We start from the raw sequence: 15,861 nt of genomic DNA, 5'->3' as shown, positions 1-15,861 counted from the left end.
ATTAAATAAAATTTTTCATGACCCCTGTTAAGGATAGTTGCTACGCGCTCTCCCCCAACTATCTCTAAAGAGCAAAAAGCAGCTATACCAAGTGTGATAGTAATCCATTCAGTAGTGTCGGAGCTATGCCGTTACACCCATCTTTTTTAATGCACTTGCTACATTCACTCCCCATATCTATCATATCTAAGGTATGGAAAATGTTTGTATGATCTTCAAAAATTATCGATTCTTGTCAAATTTTATGAATTTTTTTTCTTGGCCCTCCTGTTAATGATACTTGCTACGCTTCCTCCCCTAAAAAAATACCTTTATGACTATTTCTGAAGAGCAAGAAATAACTGTACCAAATTTTATAGCAATTCATGCAATAGTTCCGGAGTTATGCCGTTACAAACATTGCACTCCTTTTTTAGAGGCACTTACTACACCCTCTCCTAACAGAATATCCTTATAATCTTATCTAAGTTGTGCAAAAAGTGTCTTCAAAAAGTACCGATTCTCGTCAAATTAGATAATATTTTTAATGACCACCTTTGTTAGGGACACTTGCTACGCTCCCTCCCCCCCCCCATGAAAATATTCTTATAACCATATCTGAAGAGCAAGAAGTGCATGTACCAGGTTTAATAGCAATCCGTTAAGTACTTTTGAAATTATGCCATTACAAACATTACACCCCTCTTTTTAAAGGCACTTGCTGCATCCATCTCCCATTAAATTATATCTACGGTATGCAAAATGTTTCTAAGACCTTGAAAAAATATCGGTTTCCATCAAGTTATATGAATTTTTTCATGACCCCTCCTTGGTTATGGCACTTGCTACGCTTTCTTCCCCCATAAAAATACGCTTATGACCATCTCTGAAGAGCAAGAAGTACATGTGCCAAGTTTGATAGCAATCCGTTCAGTAGTTCCGAAGTTATCGCGTTACAAACATACAAACTTACATCCATTTTTATATATATAGATTAAAAGAAAGGTCTTTTAAAGAATCTCTTAGCATTATTATTGAAAACACGAGTTATATGAGAAAGGCACTGTAGCACAACTAGGTGGATCAAACTAGATTTTTTTTTCAATTAGTGAGTAAGTGGGTCTTCGGTCAAAGAATATGTGAGAATTAGGTTTTGGTTTACAGAAAAAATATTCATTTGTCTCCATTTCTCATCAATAACACTCCAAATACCAAGCCTCAAAAGAAGTGGGAACGGTAACTTCGAGCTGTCATAGCTCAGCTGTTTTTGAACGAATCTCAATAAATTTTACAACCTCAATAGAACGTGTGACGGAACAAAATTCACAAAAATGAAGGTAAACTGTTTGTAGAGTGCGGGTTTCATTGAAATCCTTTATAATCCTTTTTCCACATTCTCCAATTCGTGGCCTTTGCTTTGCTGGATGGAATACCTGGAATGAATGGAATGTGGCCGATCGGTTCCTCAGATAGTCACCTGTCTTTGTACCAAATCGTGGTCAATGGTTCGAATGGATACTACAGCGGTCAGAGTAAGGTCCAATCGTGGGGTCTGTCATTGGAGTCCTTTGGAGCAGGTTGGGGACATCAAAATCTTGCTGAAGTGGTCGCACCCGTCCAAATCAATTCGTGGGGACTTCCATGGGAAAACGTTTTGACGTAGTTACGTTAGTTCTACTGTTTAAACGATTTTCTTTCAACGAGAACTTGAAATTTCGAATATATCTGTATATTGTTTTAGCTGTAACTTCTACATTTTTCAAAAGGCACGGATGGGGTAGCCATCAATCTGTAGGTTTTAATAACAGCTTTAAAATAAAAATTATAAAAAAAATTAGAGCCATGTTTTTTTTATTTAACTTTTTCGGATTATTTTGTAATTATTGAGAAAAAAAATCAAAACTTTTTTCAGTGCATATTTTTTTTAGAGTGCCCAATCGATTCCCTACAACTTCTTCCCGAACGCCATTTTTGTACAATTAACGGATTCCGTGTTACAACGATTTGAAAAAGGCAATTTTTGTGAAATGCAAAAATACATACGCCCTTTTCAAAAATCAGTTGTGAGTCAGATTGACTTCTCCAACGGTTCAAAACTTATGGTTTGCCATACTGAAGCCATGTGCAAAGTTTCACCCAAATCGGAGAAGGTCGATTCTGATTTTGTCGCCTTTTTCGTCTACTCATTCCTGGAATTGCTCAGTAGGCTTTGCACACTTTTTATTGTGATTCAATCACGAGGTATATTTTTGTGGATAAGTTTCCTAAAGGAACTATCAACGGTTGAGCAGCTAGAGAATTAAGCTCACGTATTAGTCGATTCAAACCACTGCACAGTGGTTCAAAAGCGCAATTTCACGCTCTTAATTGATAACTGATAGGAACGTGGTTTTAGAGGTACAGTATCTTCAGCAAAGTTGCTCAGAATGATAGACGCCATATGTGGGCAAATTTTATTTATGTGATTAATCCCCCTAAAAGTGAGATAAAAATATTATTTTAGTTCATGGCCAACATAGGAGCATGTAAGAAAACACATATATTTTCAATTTATATGAGTTTTTTTATGTTCTACAGAGTTTTTCATTTTTAAAAACTACATAGCTTTCTCAAACATACTATGCTGCTATCATTTCTGTTTAATGAAATAGAGCCATTTTTCATGTTTTTTATAGCAAAATTTCAATTTGTCTATCATTAAAAGGCGCATAAAGGTGCATATGAGACTACTTACATATTAAACTACTTCAAAAGAGTTTTCACAACGTGGTTGAATTACTCGTCTGCGATCGTCTGCAGGCGAGATATGTTCTTTTCAAATATCATTGTCCTTGGCATTTGCAATGATAAGTTTCACTTCATGTCAGTTCAGATTTCAGTATATATTCATTACTATGGTACTAGCCACAAAATATGATTTTTTATGCACTTCGAAGTCTTTAAATTGAATAGTTTAGTAACTGTTTCGTCACGACTTTTAAAAAAAGCAATCATCAAATCGAATTATGTTATGTCATCTTCTGGTAGAAAAAAGTATGAACAAAACTCATTTTTAGTTATTTGTATTTATTTTATGATAGCTGACAATGTTCTTAACCAGCTTAAAGACTCCTAGCATCATCCGACAGATTCTTCTTGGACTGTTTTGGCCATTCACGAATATTTGTAACCAAAGGATCCGATGAAACTAATAACCAATTCATGGGATCCCGATTCGTAAGTGATCTGTATTGTTCGCGTGTATAATACTCTCGAAATCTGTATAAAAGAAACTTCCTAATCATTATTAACAGTACAATATAGCAAGCGTTTATCGATCTTCACTTCAACTGATGAATAGAGGATATTTATCCGCAGAGCTTTTCTATAGAAAAAAAACTTACCAAAAAATGACATAACGTAATTCGACATGATGATTGCCTTTTTTCAAAGCCGTGGCTTCTTATCTCACTTTCAAAAACCGTCTGTAATTATTAATAAACTTTTCTATTTGTAGACTTCGATGTCCATAAAAATCATTTATTGTGAGAGTTACCATGGTAACGAATATATACCGAAGTCTGATCTGATATTGTTATCATTGCAAATGTCAAGGACAAGCGTAGTTTTTAATGATGAAAAACTTTATAGAACATGGAAAACTAATATAAATTGAAAATATATCTGTTTTCTTACAAAAACTGGTTTTAGGACACCCTTTTCAAAAAATAAATTATATCTTGAATTACATTCAAGTTACGGGAATAGTACCTTCAGAAAATTTGTTTGAAATAACTTTCTGCACAACTTTGTCAAAGTAACTTAGCCCCTATGTTAGCTCTGAACTAAAATAATATTTTTATCTCACTTTTAGTTAAAACATTAAGGTTGTAAATCGCGATGGTAATGGCATATTGTGTATAATTCAGTAAGACGATTCGACTTACAATAAACTTATGTCGCTGAAATTAGTTTCATTTCATTTTTGGTTACCGTCTAAAAGGAAAAAGAAATATCCAACTAAAAATATTTGATTCGAACCACAAACTAATGCTATGATTAATAAATAAGTTGAAATGAATTTAAGTTAGGTTACCGTATCCAAACTGGTCCTCTGGATAAGATCCGCATTCGACTCCACTTTCTACGTAGATATTTCTCTGTAAGAATTATTGTACTACGATCAAAACCATTCCATACAGTTTTATTGTTTTATGAATTGTTTCTTGAAAACATCATATTTTCATTGAATCACACACTCTTTTTATTTCCATATTTCATATAATTTTTCGTAACTAATGACTGGAATTTACGACGCCTAAATGTAGTGTGTCTGTGCTAAAAAATTTTTTTTTCTTCGGTTATCTCTACAAACCTGTCTGTTGGAAATCTTCGCTAGTAGTAATATTCACATAGTTGTTCATCGTTGGAGGATGAAATATGTTTGCCTCTAGCTTGCGATGTCTTATGTCGATTCCGCTCGATATCCGATTCTAACCCAGTTTCTATTCTAACTACTGTCAATTCTAAATTGTTTATTTGAAGTTTTTTTTGTTTTACTCTGGGTCAGTTTTAGGGTTCTGCAGCGAAAACGACATACGAGTTATCAATCGATGATCCGTACGACACGGCATTCGTTTCAGTTTGCTTAAATATTATCAAATTCAATTCTGTCTAGACGCACGGTAAAGTGTCTCCGGCCAATCACGATAAACTTACTTTCACGTACTTTCTAAACAGTTTAGTTCATTACAGGAGGTTCCACTGTGTGCAGTGTTGTCATTACAGAAACGATCCTCCCGTCAGTTTATTCTGCTGCTCTAGGAGCGCAGCCTACTATGCCATCAACGAGAAATAGTAATTCTTTGCTAACATTTATCAACTGTCTTCATCAGTAATAAGGCCTCCTTTGTTTTTCTTCGCATGATTTCTTTTCTTGTTTATGTTAGGTTTCACTAGTGATTTGTGCTATTTTCTTTTAAAATATCAGTTATATTTTCAATGTTTGAATGTGTTATTTAACAAGGGAGAGCTCTACGGTAGCTTTGGTGTGAAATAGTTAACTCTGCTCTGAAATGTTGGTATACTTTTACTTATGTGTGTTCTTTGTGATATATGCTATATGTATCATAGAACATGGCTTGATTTTGTTACATTTTGTCAAGCTTTTAGTTGAAATCGTAGTGCCAGTTACTGTTACGAAACTGTTTTCTTTGGTTGATGTAACATAAATTTCTTTCTTTCGGTTTTTCAAATGTAACGACAGTCACTAAGTTTTTGTTATATCTGTTTCAAAGAGACGTGGTCCCTTAGTGTTTTGGTTCTTAAAATAGTAATCTTTTCATGCTAGTGTAATTGAAATATCTAAGATTGACTAAAATCCATAGTTTATAGATAGGCTTTTTCTATATAGAGTTTGGTGAATGAAGTGTAGCTTTAGTTCGGTCTTTTGTAAACACCGAACCGGCTCCACCCGTTCAATTAAGTGTGTTGCGCACAATTCCCATTTTGATTAAGTATTTCAGGAGTACCGTTTCTTTGTATAATATCTAAACTAATAATCACATTCAAATAGTCGTTTAACAACATACTGTTTCTGTCGACAACAGTTTTCAGGCCTCCATAACAAAATTACAATAACCGAAAAGATATATTTTATTGGTGACCACCGAGTCGTAGCTCTTCCGATTGGTTTAGAATTTTGCTTTTGATAAGTTTACATCCGATTAAATTCTCCCTTCCCATATCTGGTATGGTTCAGGGAGTGTATCCTGTTTTGAAGATGGCAGTTTGCTTGTTACCCTTCCCTATAAAACGACGACTAGATTATTCATACTCGTATCATCCAATATATACAAAACCCTGTCCTGCCGCACAGCTCCTATAACCATCCCTGGGACTGGAAGTGCCCCCGAACCGGTGTGACTCCTGGAATCCGGTATGAAGATGGCTGCGGTTCGATAGTCGTATCCCCGGCGGCCGTTCTACCCTGTATCCGTAGCAACGGTTCCGTGTAGCTGATTCGTGTGTTTGCCGGGTGGTCCACACTTTCCTCCGTTGTCGACGGTGTTAACGGAGGGTCCAGTTGATTTTCGATGGAGTTCTGCTGGCTCTGGGTCTGCTCGTGTCGTAATGACTTCACCGCCGGAATACCGTTGTCCGCTGTCGAACCGTCCGCAGTGATTCCCGTGCTGTCGCCAACGACACCCGGTTCGTCACCGGGACTGCGCGAAGGTACACTGGAAGCACGTTTCAACACCTATAATGGAAGGATGGAATGTTAGTACGTGTTGGTGACTGAAAACTATGTGTAAGGTGTTGACACAACAAAATCTACCCGACCAAAACAATACAGAAATCGTGTGTTTTTGTTTGTGATTGGTAATAGACGTTTTAGAAGACATTCGTTGAAGTACAAACGGCTTGGCAAACCATGTATTTTTGAAAGGAAATAAATTTACTAAGACTTTTGTAGTCCATGAAGAAAACAGCTTTACAAGCGACAATTTTGCGGTAAGTTTCCGATCAGCAGGCAGTGACAAGTTTATAACAGGAACCAATGTCCGTAACATGCGTTGCTATAAGTCTGGTCTCGTTGGTAGTTAAAAAAAACAAAATTTTCCTACAATCAAATTGTAATTGTAATTGTAATTGTAATTTATCAGTCCACAACCTGGCAGACCGTGTCCGCCCATCTGCTTGAGTGAGGTTCACTTCAAGCTAGTTGTGAGCCTACTAAAGCCTGACCGTTGAGATGCACTAGACCGTATAGCACACCGGCTTCCTCCACCAGCAGGCGCTACTCTGAGTCCCACTGGTTTCAGATACATTAGGTTAGGGATAGTGGAGATAAATAGGGAAATTTAGCATTTAGATGTTTTACTACGTTTGGCTGAAAATTAAAAAAAACAATTTGAGGCGTTTAAACGAACAATCTTGTTACCTAGGGTGTGTAGTTATTTCGTGCTGTCGACTGTGGGTATGCCATCGCTGGTCTCATCAGACTTTCTGTGTTGTTATTCTGAAATTATGTATAATGATGTTTCTTGTTTTACTTACGTTTTGTTTTGTTTTTGATATCTTCTGATGTTGCTCCTCTGCGATCCCTTTGTGAAGAGAATTCATGCACCGTCCTACTGATTACCCTCTGTGGTCCAGAGATGTTCCGCTCCCCATTCCGAGTCTGTTTCGATATCGTAGAAGCCTTTGAATTCATCCGACGATTCCTCTCCTACTGAGAATCCCTCAAAATCACTTTCGTAGTCTCCATTGTTCGGTCCTCATCGATTCGTGTTCCGCTAGCGCTCTGAATCGTTCTTTGCTGCTCGCAGCTTCTGTGAGATATTCCGGAGAGAGGCCCATGCATAACGTGTCTTGTTCTACGCATGTTTGCCAGTTGTGACAAGGACGACCGTGCTTGAGAGAGGCCGGGATATGGAACTCTTTGGCCACTTTCACTATTTCGCCTTCGTTCATACGCTGGATATGACCCCAATATTTGCTATCCGTATTTTTCTAATTACTGTGCGTCCTTCGAGGACCGCCTCTACAGCCAGTGTTTCGAGGTTATTGTCGTTATTGTTCGTAGGTTCCAGCATAGTTACTGTGTATAAGCCTGTGACAATTGTCCTCTCCATGTCTCGCAGTCGGTCCCTGTTTTGCTTGGTCAAAGTGCACACCTTTAGGGCGTATGTCACAATCGGGGTGATTACCGCATGGTAAATTCTCCTCGCTGTTTCCCATTTCAAATTGAAATCTCTTGCAAACGGAACGATCGCATGGTATGCCTTGAGAGCCTTATGTGTCCTATCCGAGACTGTTTCACGACGATTCAACGAGCTTGTGACATAAGCTCCCAAATATCGGAGTTTTAATACCATTTTTAACTCAAACTCTCCGTATTGAACCAACCTAGGCGGATCACCGTCAGTAGGTTGAGCTGGATCTCTTATGAGGACTTCTGTTTTACTGACGTTTAGTTTTAGCCCGAATTCGCTCAGGCATGGGCCTATCAATGCTAACACTCTCGAGATTTGGGCTTGGTCAGTGAGGATCATTAGAATATCATCTGCGTATATACGGAGACATGGGAGCTTTATTCTGCCCGTCTGGGCCAGGTGTAATTCCGGCATTTTTTTCCTGTTGCTTTTTAAGTGCTAGGTCGAGTAAATAAACAAACAGTGTTGGCGATAGAGGACATCCTTGCTTAATTCCGCGTATATTGTTATACTTGCCGGTTCTTTGTCCGAACCACTGGAGGGACGTTCTCTCAGTTAATCAGGCTGCGACAAGTCTGTTGATTAGGTACACGGGTACACCTTTTCTATTGAGTGCCTCGGGGACTACTAAATTATGATTGTGCTGCGCCCCTTTCGCCAACGTTCGTCAAGCAGTTGTCGTACAACAAAGATCTGGTCTTCTGTTGTGGTGGAAGGCGAATTGGTAATTTGGTACCTCACCTAATTGTTCTTCCAGTTGTTCCAGTAGGTACCTGGCATAGATCTTATACAACGTTGTGCATAATGTGATGCTTCTGTATTCATCCACACCACTCGGTTTACTTTTCTTAGGCACCGGGACCTGCAGCGTTTCAATGAGTTTTGTAGGAACACTGTATTGATGTCAGATTCGCTGCAGCAGCTCTTGAATACTTTTGTGTAAGCTTTCAGGGCCGTATCTGATCAGCTCCGGTCTTATTTCGTCCGTTCCAGCTGCAGTACCATTCCGCAGGGTGTTACTGATCCGCACTACGTCCGAAAGGGATGGTCCTGATCCAGGAGGCGGTCCTTCCCGCTCTGGCAGCATTGTGACCTCTGCAGGTCCGGAGGCTTCTTTTTTGAGCTTGTTGTCCCAATTAGAACTTGGAATGTATACTAGTGTCTTTAGCGAGGTCCGCCGGCGATCCCTTTTTAGGTATCGGAACGTTAGCCGGATTCCAGGTTGCTGAAAAAGGTGTGTATTTTTTCTTCTTGGTGTTCTTCATACGTCTTTTTCTTTGCCTTTTTTGCTTCACGGTGGCTGCGCTTATTGGCAACGCTTTTACCTTTTTTGGATAATTTTGCGTTGATCTTGTCGTAAATGCGACCGGCTTTCGTACGTCTCGGGGTTTGGTAGGATCTGGGAGTACACAGCGTGCTGGTGGCTGAGTCCATAACAGCTTTGTTAAGAGAGTTTAGCTGTTCGTTCAAGTTTTGTTGGTTCCCATCCAGCATTGCTAATTTACCGGCCAAAGTATGGTGATAGCGGTCCTTTGCCTTGGGGTCCGTAGTCAGCAACGACACGCTAGGTTGAGACCGTTTGACAGCTATCCGTCTTTTTTTCACTTCGTCATACTGTGCCTGTTCTTGGTGCTGTGTGTTCGCCTGTTGATTTCCAGGTCGTTTATGCTGTACCGTTACATTTAGGACGTTGAAATCGCCTTATTATCGGCATGATGATGTGGTCGATCTGAGATTGTTTATTGCCTCTTTTCCATGTACACATGACGCTTGGGTCAGGGCCAAATGAACTGCACAGGCGAACGCCTGTGTGTCGCAGGGTAGCAGGTCTCTACTTCCAATATGAGTTTGTGTTCAATCGCTCAGCATAGTTTAGATGCTGTAAAAAGTTGTGCAGGTTATTTATTTCCGGGTCCGCCTGGCCTGTCGTTGGTCGTGCATAGACCGAAATGATCGTGATCCTCTCCCCGAACAGTTCGGTTTGTACTAAGCAAGCGTTGTCCGAGATTCTCGAAAATTTGCATTTGGGGACAAGACTGTGTGAAACTATCACTGCCGTTCCCCATCCCATCTTAGAATAAGCCGGTTGCCGGTTGACGTTGAAGCCGGTTGCCGGTTGACGTTGACGTTGACCGTTCTCTATCCGCTTCGTGGGAGCATCCGGCCACGTTCCATGTTCCTATGCTTACGATGTTTTTTTTTTTTGTTGCAGGGATGGAGGTGGAGTTCCTCTTATGTCACTATGCTGGGTTATCTCACGACTGTTTTCCATAGGTGGCTGGTGAGGGGATAGTAGGTGACCGATCGGAAGGCTGCACTGCACTTCTGAAATCCTAGTTTCCCCCGGTCTGCACAATTGTTCGCATGGGTGCGCTGTTGATTCTCGTTGTTGACCCTGGGAAGGTTCATCGTTACCGTTTTGATACTGCCTCAGTACGCTGTCAAAGTGGTTATATGTGCCATCTGGAGCAATGCGATGGACAGTGTTTGTTTGCTATTACTAGTCGTATCCCGTCCTTGTGGTCCTATTATAAGCGATCTGGCATTTTCCTTGAAAATTTTTACGGTGAGGCCGAATGTTACCGACAGTGTTGGTGATTGCTGAAAATTTGACAGAAGCTGCTCGATTTTTATCTATATTGTAAACAACATTTTCAATCCGGTAGAAGATGCTACAAGAACTCGAGTCTCTCAATGCATGAACCGCGAGAGAATTTTTCTACATTCCTTCGTTCCACTTCATACTCTGAGTATTTCTCGGCCCTTAAAAAAATTACAGTCTGATAATTATCGTTGCTGTGTGGAATTTACCAAGAGAGAATCGCAAGTTGACAATTATCGCAGAAAATCGAATCGATGATTCGACTTGATGATTCTCATACTAGGTTGCAATATTTCAAAACCCTTGTGTGGAGCATTCACAGACATTTTCATAGACACAACTTATACAAAGATTATATGCACTTAGTTAGAATAAGCGGCAATAGTAAAATGATTCTATGGCAATTATCCACTGCCCATACAGAATCGGATCGCGAAACGAGAATAAGCGACCGTTTGTTGCTTCAGAGAGAATCCCCGCAGCAGCGTGCTAGCCGTTGATTCTCAGACGGTTCACCGAGAAAAATTCGCTCTCGCACTGGTGTCTATTCTATGTTAAATGTACCATGCCGGTTTTTGCCTTTCTCTATAGAAAGGTATTAGAATTGCTGGAAAAACCGACTTTCGAACAGAGCCTCGGAGACCCATAGTGTTATATACCATTCGACTCAGTTCGTCGAGATCGGAAAATGTCTGTGTGTGTGTGTATGTGTGTGCACTTTTCGAAGATATTTGAACGCGCTCAATTTTCTCAGAGATGGCTCAACCGATTTGAACAAACTTGGGCTCGTTTGAAAGCTACTGTCGGACCATTGATCAAGTTTAAAGATCAAATGGTTGTGACTTTTGGTTCCAGATATATGATGGTATAAGCGACGTAACCGACAAAACACGTTGATTTTTACCGCTCTTATATATATAGGGTAACAGGGGTATTTTGGCCCACTTTAGGATTGATTTTATTTTGGCCCACTTAGTAAAAATTTCCCTCAAATGTTGTAATATCTTCGAAAACTCCTTCCGCAATAGATAATTTAATGTGATTAGCTTCAAATTGATGCAACATGGGTTACCTAACATCGAATAAATCCATAAAGTTTGTTAGGTTGGCCAAAATATATGAAGTGGCCAAAATACCTCTGTTACCCTATAAGGGTGCCAAAATTTTGGGATCACCTCTTTTTTCGTTAAGTTCTAGTGCTCAAATGTTTAAGCACCTCGAAAAAAGCCTTCATGCAAAATTTGACCTAAATCGGACATGCTTAAGTGGTGCTGCCCGGTGGTAAAGGTTTGACAAATCACCATGAAATGACATGAAATTTCCAAAATCGAAAATTTTTTTTGATGCCAAAACTCTTAAAACTGCGTAAAACATCAAAATTTAGTGTCATCCCCAAAAAAAATTTTTTTGAAAAAATCAACTTTCTGGGACTTAGAAAAATTTTCATATTTTTCAAGTCCCAAAAAGTCGATTTTTTCAAAAAAAAAAAATTATTCAAGATGACACTAAATCTCGACGTTTCAGCAATTCTAAGCCTTTTGGCATCAAAAGTTTTTTTTCGATTTCGAAAATTTCATGTCCTCCCCCCTATGGTGATTTTTCAAGATATATGAAAATTTCACTAAGTGGATTAGCATCACTGTTCTCATACAAATAGGCAACGCAAATGTCAAGCACTAGTTTGGAAAAATGATGCTGACTGTGTGACATAAACACTGAAGCATGCTTTTGTGAACTACTTGAATCAATCTAAATGAATTTGTGTAAAAATTAGTATCCGAAATTATTTAATAAAAGTATGAAATATATTTTCATGAGACTGTTACGAAAGAAGAGAAAGGCATTATCACACCACTAGGTGGATTAAGAAGGGTTTTTATTGTTGCGATGATTTCCGTTTCTCTTTGATGGCACTGATTCAATCGTGGAAGAGTTGCGAGCGAGCGTTCTTTGATACGATAAAAGCCATCCTTGGTTACCGATACCGCATAGATACTTTCTTCTCCACCCCAGAAACCCGACTTTGACAATTGTTCCAAGTAGTGATTAATTAGCTGAGCTGGGGTGGTTGTGTTTACCAGCTCCGGGAAGATCACCAATGCTTGTGGTAGCAATCGGTCCTCCCAAAAATCAATGTGCTCGCGATAAAACGATACAGCTGTAGCGCGCAGTGATCTGGCGTGGATATCGTTTAGTTCCGAGTTGGGAGGGTACCGCCATATTTGATGAGCAAGTGCTGAGAACAAGTAGTTTCCATCACCCTTAATTCGACACACCAGCAGTGATCCCTCTTGCACCGCCACCACTTCCGCTTTCATTTTGCAATCAGTTTCTGTTTTAAGTTTAATTTCTGTTAAGTTGAATTTCATTCAATTGTTATGGCCGGTTTCACTTCTTATTCTGAAATAGAGGGGTGTAATTGGGAAAGGGTAATATTATAGTTACTAGTGCTTAAAATATAATATAATATGTTTATAACACCAGTCTACGTGTTGCACGCTTCCCACAATCGAGGCACCCGTAGTTAGGTGTTAGTTTCTTGTCACCGGTTGCATTTTGTCCCACCGCTTGCTAATACTCCGCACCTCCTCATTCTGCTAAAAACAGGAGTCACCGGTCATCATTTGACTCCGGGTAGGTATGAGATCGGAGCTTGTGTCGACCAGAGCTAAGTCAATCAAACTGCCGATACAAACAGTATGATATGATGTTTGTCGCTCTTTCCAGGATGCCATACACCTTTGGCCCCCTATGAATTTTTTTATTATTTAATGCACCACAAACTTATCCAGCAATTTATTTTCTTGATTGGTAGCGTTGTGTTGACAACTCGTTAAATGTCATGAAGGAAAATACAAGACTTTAGGAGAGATCGCATGTGCTTCGATTTTCTTATCAACGGTTGGATGCGCTTTTGAACGGTTAGATGTATTAATGAGGATAAATGCAATCTGATTAGTTTCCATTGACTTTTCAAGTTTTTCGTGGCATTATCCGGATCTGTCGTCCCCCTCGGCAAAAAACTCTTTTTACGAAGTTATTTGGGATTTGGTTCGTAAAAAGAGTTACGTAAAAACAGGCCAACGTAAAAATAGGTGTTCGTAAAAGGAGGTTTGGATGTATTGGTATTGAATGTGTTCTGAAAATATTCTTATTTTATGGGTTTTCAAGGAATATCGATAAACCGAACTTCGTTATCTTAGAATTCGAATCGACGTCAAACATCGTTTTCCGTCTTCTACAAATTCTCGTTCCGAGAATAATCATATTATTAAGGTTTTCAAGGAATTTCGATAAAGCGAAAGTCGTCACCAAGGATTTCTCAATTTTGGTACCACATATCAAACCCGTTCCAAAAAAACTACAAGGATCAGCCCCATGGGGTTGTTCGCAGCCATTGATGTGGAACAAGGCAACCAAAATCTGTAATGATCTACAGGGTGATTTTTTAAGAGCTTGAGAACTTTTTTAAACAATAAAACGCATAAAATTTGCAAAATCTCATCGGTTCTTTATTTTAAACGTTAGATTGGTACATGACATTTACTTTTTGAAGATAATTTCATTTAAATGTTGACCGCGGCTGCGTCTTAGGTGGTCCATTCGGAAAGTCCAATTTTGGGCAACTTTTTCGAGCATTTCGGCCGGAATAGCCCGAATTTCTTCGGAAATGTTGTCTTCCAAAGCTGGAATAGTTACTGGCTTATTTCTGTAGACTTTAGACTTGACGTAGCCCCACAAAAAATAGTCTAAAGGCGTCAAATCGCATGATCTTGGTGGCCAACTTACCGGTCCATTTCTTGAGATGAATTGTTCTCCGAAGTTTTCCCTCAAAATGGCCATAGAATCGCGAGCTGTGTGGCATGTAGCGCCATCTTGTTGAAACCACATGTCTACCAAGTTCAGTTCTTCCATTTTTGGCAACAAAAAGTTTGTTAGCATCGAACGATAGCGATCGCCATTCACTGTAACGTTGCGTCCAACAGCATCTTTGAAAAAATACGGTCCAATGATTCCACCAGCGTACAAACCACACCAAACAGTGCATTTTTCGGGATGCATGGGCAGTTCTTGAACGGCTTCTGGTTGCTCTTCACTCCAAATGCGGCAATTTTGCTTATTTACGTAGCCATTCAACCAGAAATGAGCCTCATCGCTGAACAAAATTTGTCGATAAAAAAGCGGATTTTCTGCCAACTTTTCTAGGGCCCATTCACTGATTTGCAAGCGTTGCTCGTTAGTAAGTCTATTCATGATGAAATGTCAGAGCATACTGAGCAAATAATAATGCATGAAAATCATAACCTCAAAAAATCTGAGCAAATACTAATGCATGAAAATCCTAACCTCAAAAAAATCACCTTTTACAATCAAAAAGTTCAATCAATCGTCACACTTTCGAACCGCAATTGCACGAGAGTCATCTTAGATTGATCTTGACAAACACCGAACATCGTTTGTCTTGATTTGTATTTGTTTTGTAGCCGACGAAATTACATCAATAGCCCAAATGTATGCAATTATGTATATGTTTGTACATACTTGTGATACAGATATCGATATTTAAGCTTCCCTTCGCCAAGCTTGTGTTCAAGTTTTGTATGCAAGCAGTTAAGCTCCTCTACCATTCTGCGATTTCGGTTGAAGCCAAAAACTTTTTCTCATTATCAATCGAGCTCATCTTATATAAATTTGAAATTAATCTTACGCACTCAACATTTACCCTGGAGTAGTTGTCAATTTCTCAGCTGAAACGACATAACATGGAATGTCATCCGAGCTTGCATGACACAAGATCAGACATTAGCAATTAAAGCTTCAAATCGTTTTATGGCACGTTTTTGTCTTGCTGTCTAGCAACAACCTACCTCTAGCATGCTACGCGTTGGACTGAAACGTTAGCTATAATTTCGCTTCTATTTATAGATTCGCGTGCTTCCAACAGCTTCGCTTTCGCATCGATTGACCAATCAGAGCGATGCTTTCCCTTTGATATATCGCTTACTCCTTCAAAACTGTCGTCTATGGTAGGGAAATCCGGTGTGCCGGAGATTTTTGGCATACAAAATAGGACACTGCTCGCTACTAATCAAAATTCAATCATAAATAATTGAGAATACGTGGCTTGATACATTCAACTCGAAACTTAGAAATATTCTCAATCAAATGATGAAATAATATTGAATATTGATACAAAATAGACTGTTTGAAACCTGACCACATTTCTACACCCCTACATAGAAAATAAAGGTGTGTTCCACATCAATACTCTTATTGTAAAGACTGTCCCAGAAAGTATGGACGCACATTGATTTCGCTGTAAATAATTTACTAGTGTTAGATATTCAAACTTTATTCGATATACTGATAATATTAGACTACAACAACAGAATATTATTCTCAACATTTGCTACTTAGCCATTGTAGACTAGCTGGCGCACCTTCTTGCGAACGTTCCTCATTAAATTCCGTACAGACTTCTTGGCGACAAGTTTTGACACTTTTTTCCAATCTTTTTCGAACTGTTGAACGGTTTCGGCTGCCGAGACATGTTTTCTAAGATGTGCCTTCGTTAATGCCCAA

The 15,861-nt window shown here is 39.2% G+C and overlaps 1 protein-coding gene across 3 annotated transcripts in view; it reads right to left on the bottom strand.

Annotated features, from left to right (window-relative positions):
- Positions 1-4,146: 4,146 nt before the first annotated feature.
- Positions 4,147-15,861, bottom strand: part of LOC131431823 (transient receptor potential-gamma protein) — a 399,703-nt gene continuing 387,988 nt past the window's right edge. For all 3 annotated transcript variants that reach the window (XM_058597720.1, XM_058597721.1, XM_058597723.1), the window contains exon 22: positions 4,147-6,217. In XM_058597720.1, coding sequence (XP_058453703.1) covers positions 5,840-6,217 — 378 coding nt within the window. In that variant the 3' untranslated portion in view covers positions 4,147-5,839. The remainder of the gene's footprint in view (positions 6,218-15,861) is intronic.

The sequence above is a fragment of the Malaya genurostris genome, chromosome 2 (genome assembly GCF_030247185.1).
Source record: "Malaya genurostris strain Urasoe2022 chromosome 2, Malgen_1.1, whole genome shotgun sequence".
NCBI classification, from domain to species: Eukaryota; Metazoa; Arthropoda; class Insecta; order Diptera; family Culicidae; genus Malaya; species Malaya genurostris.
Note: the sequence above shows the minus strand (reverse complement) of the source record. Positions and strands in the feature narration are given on the sequence as shown.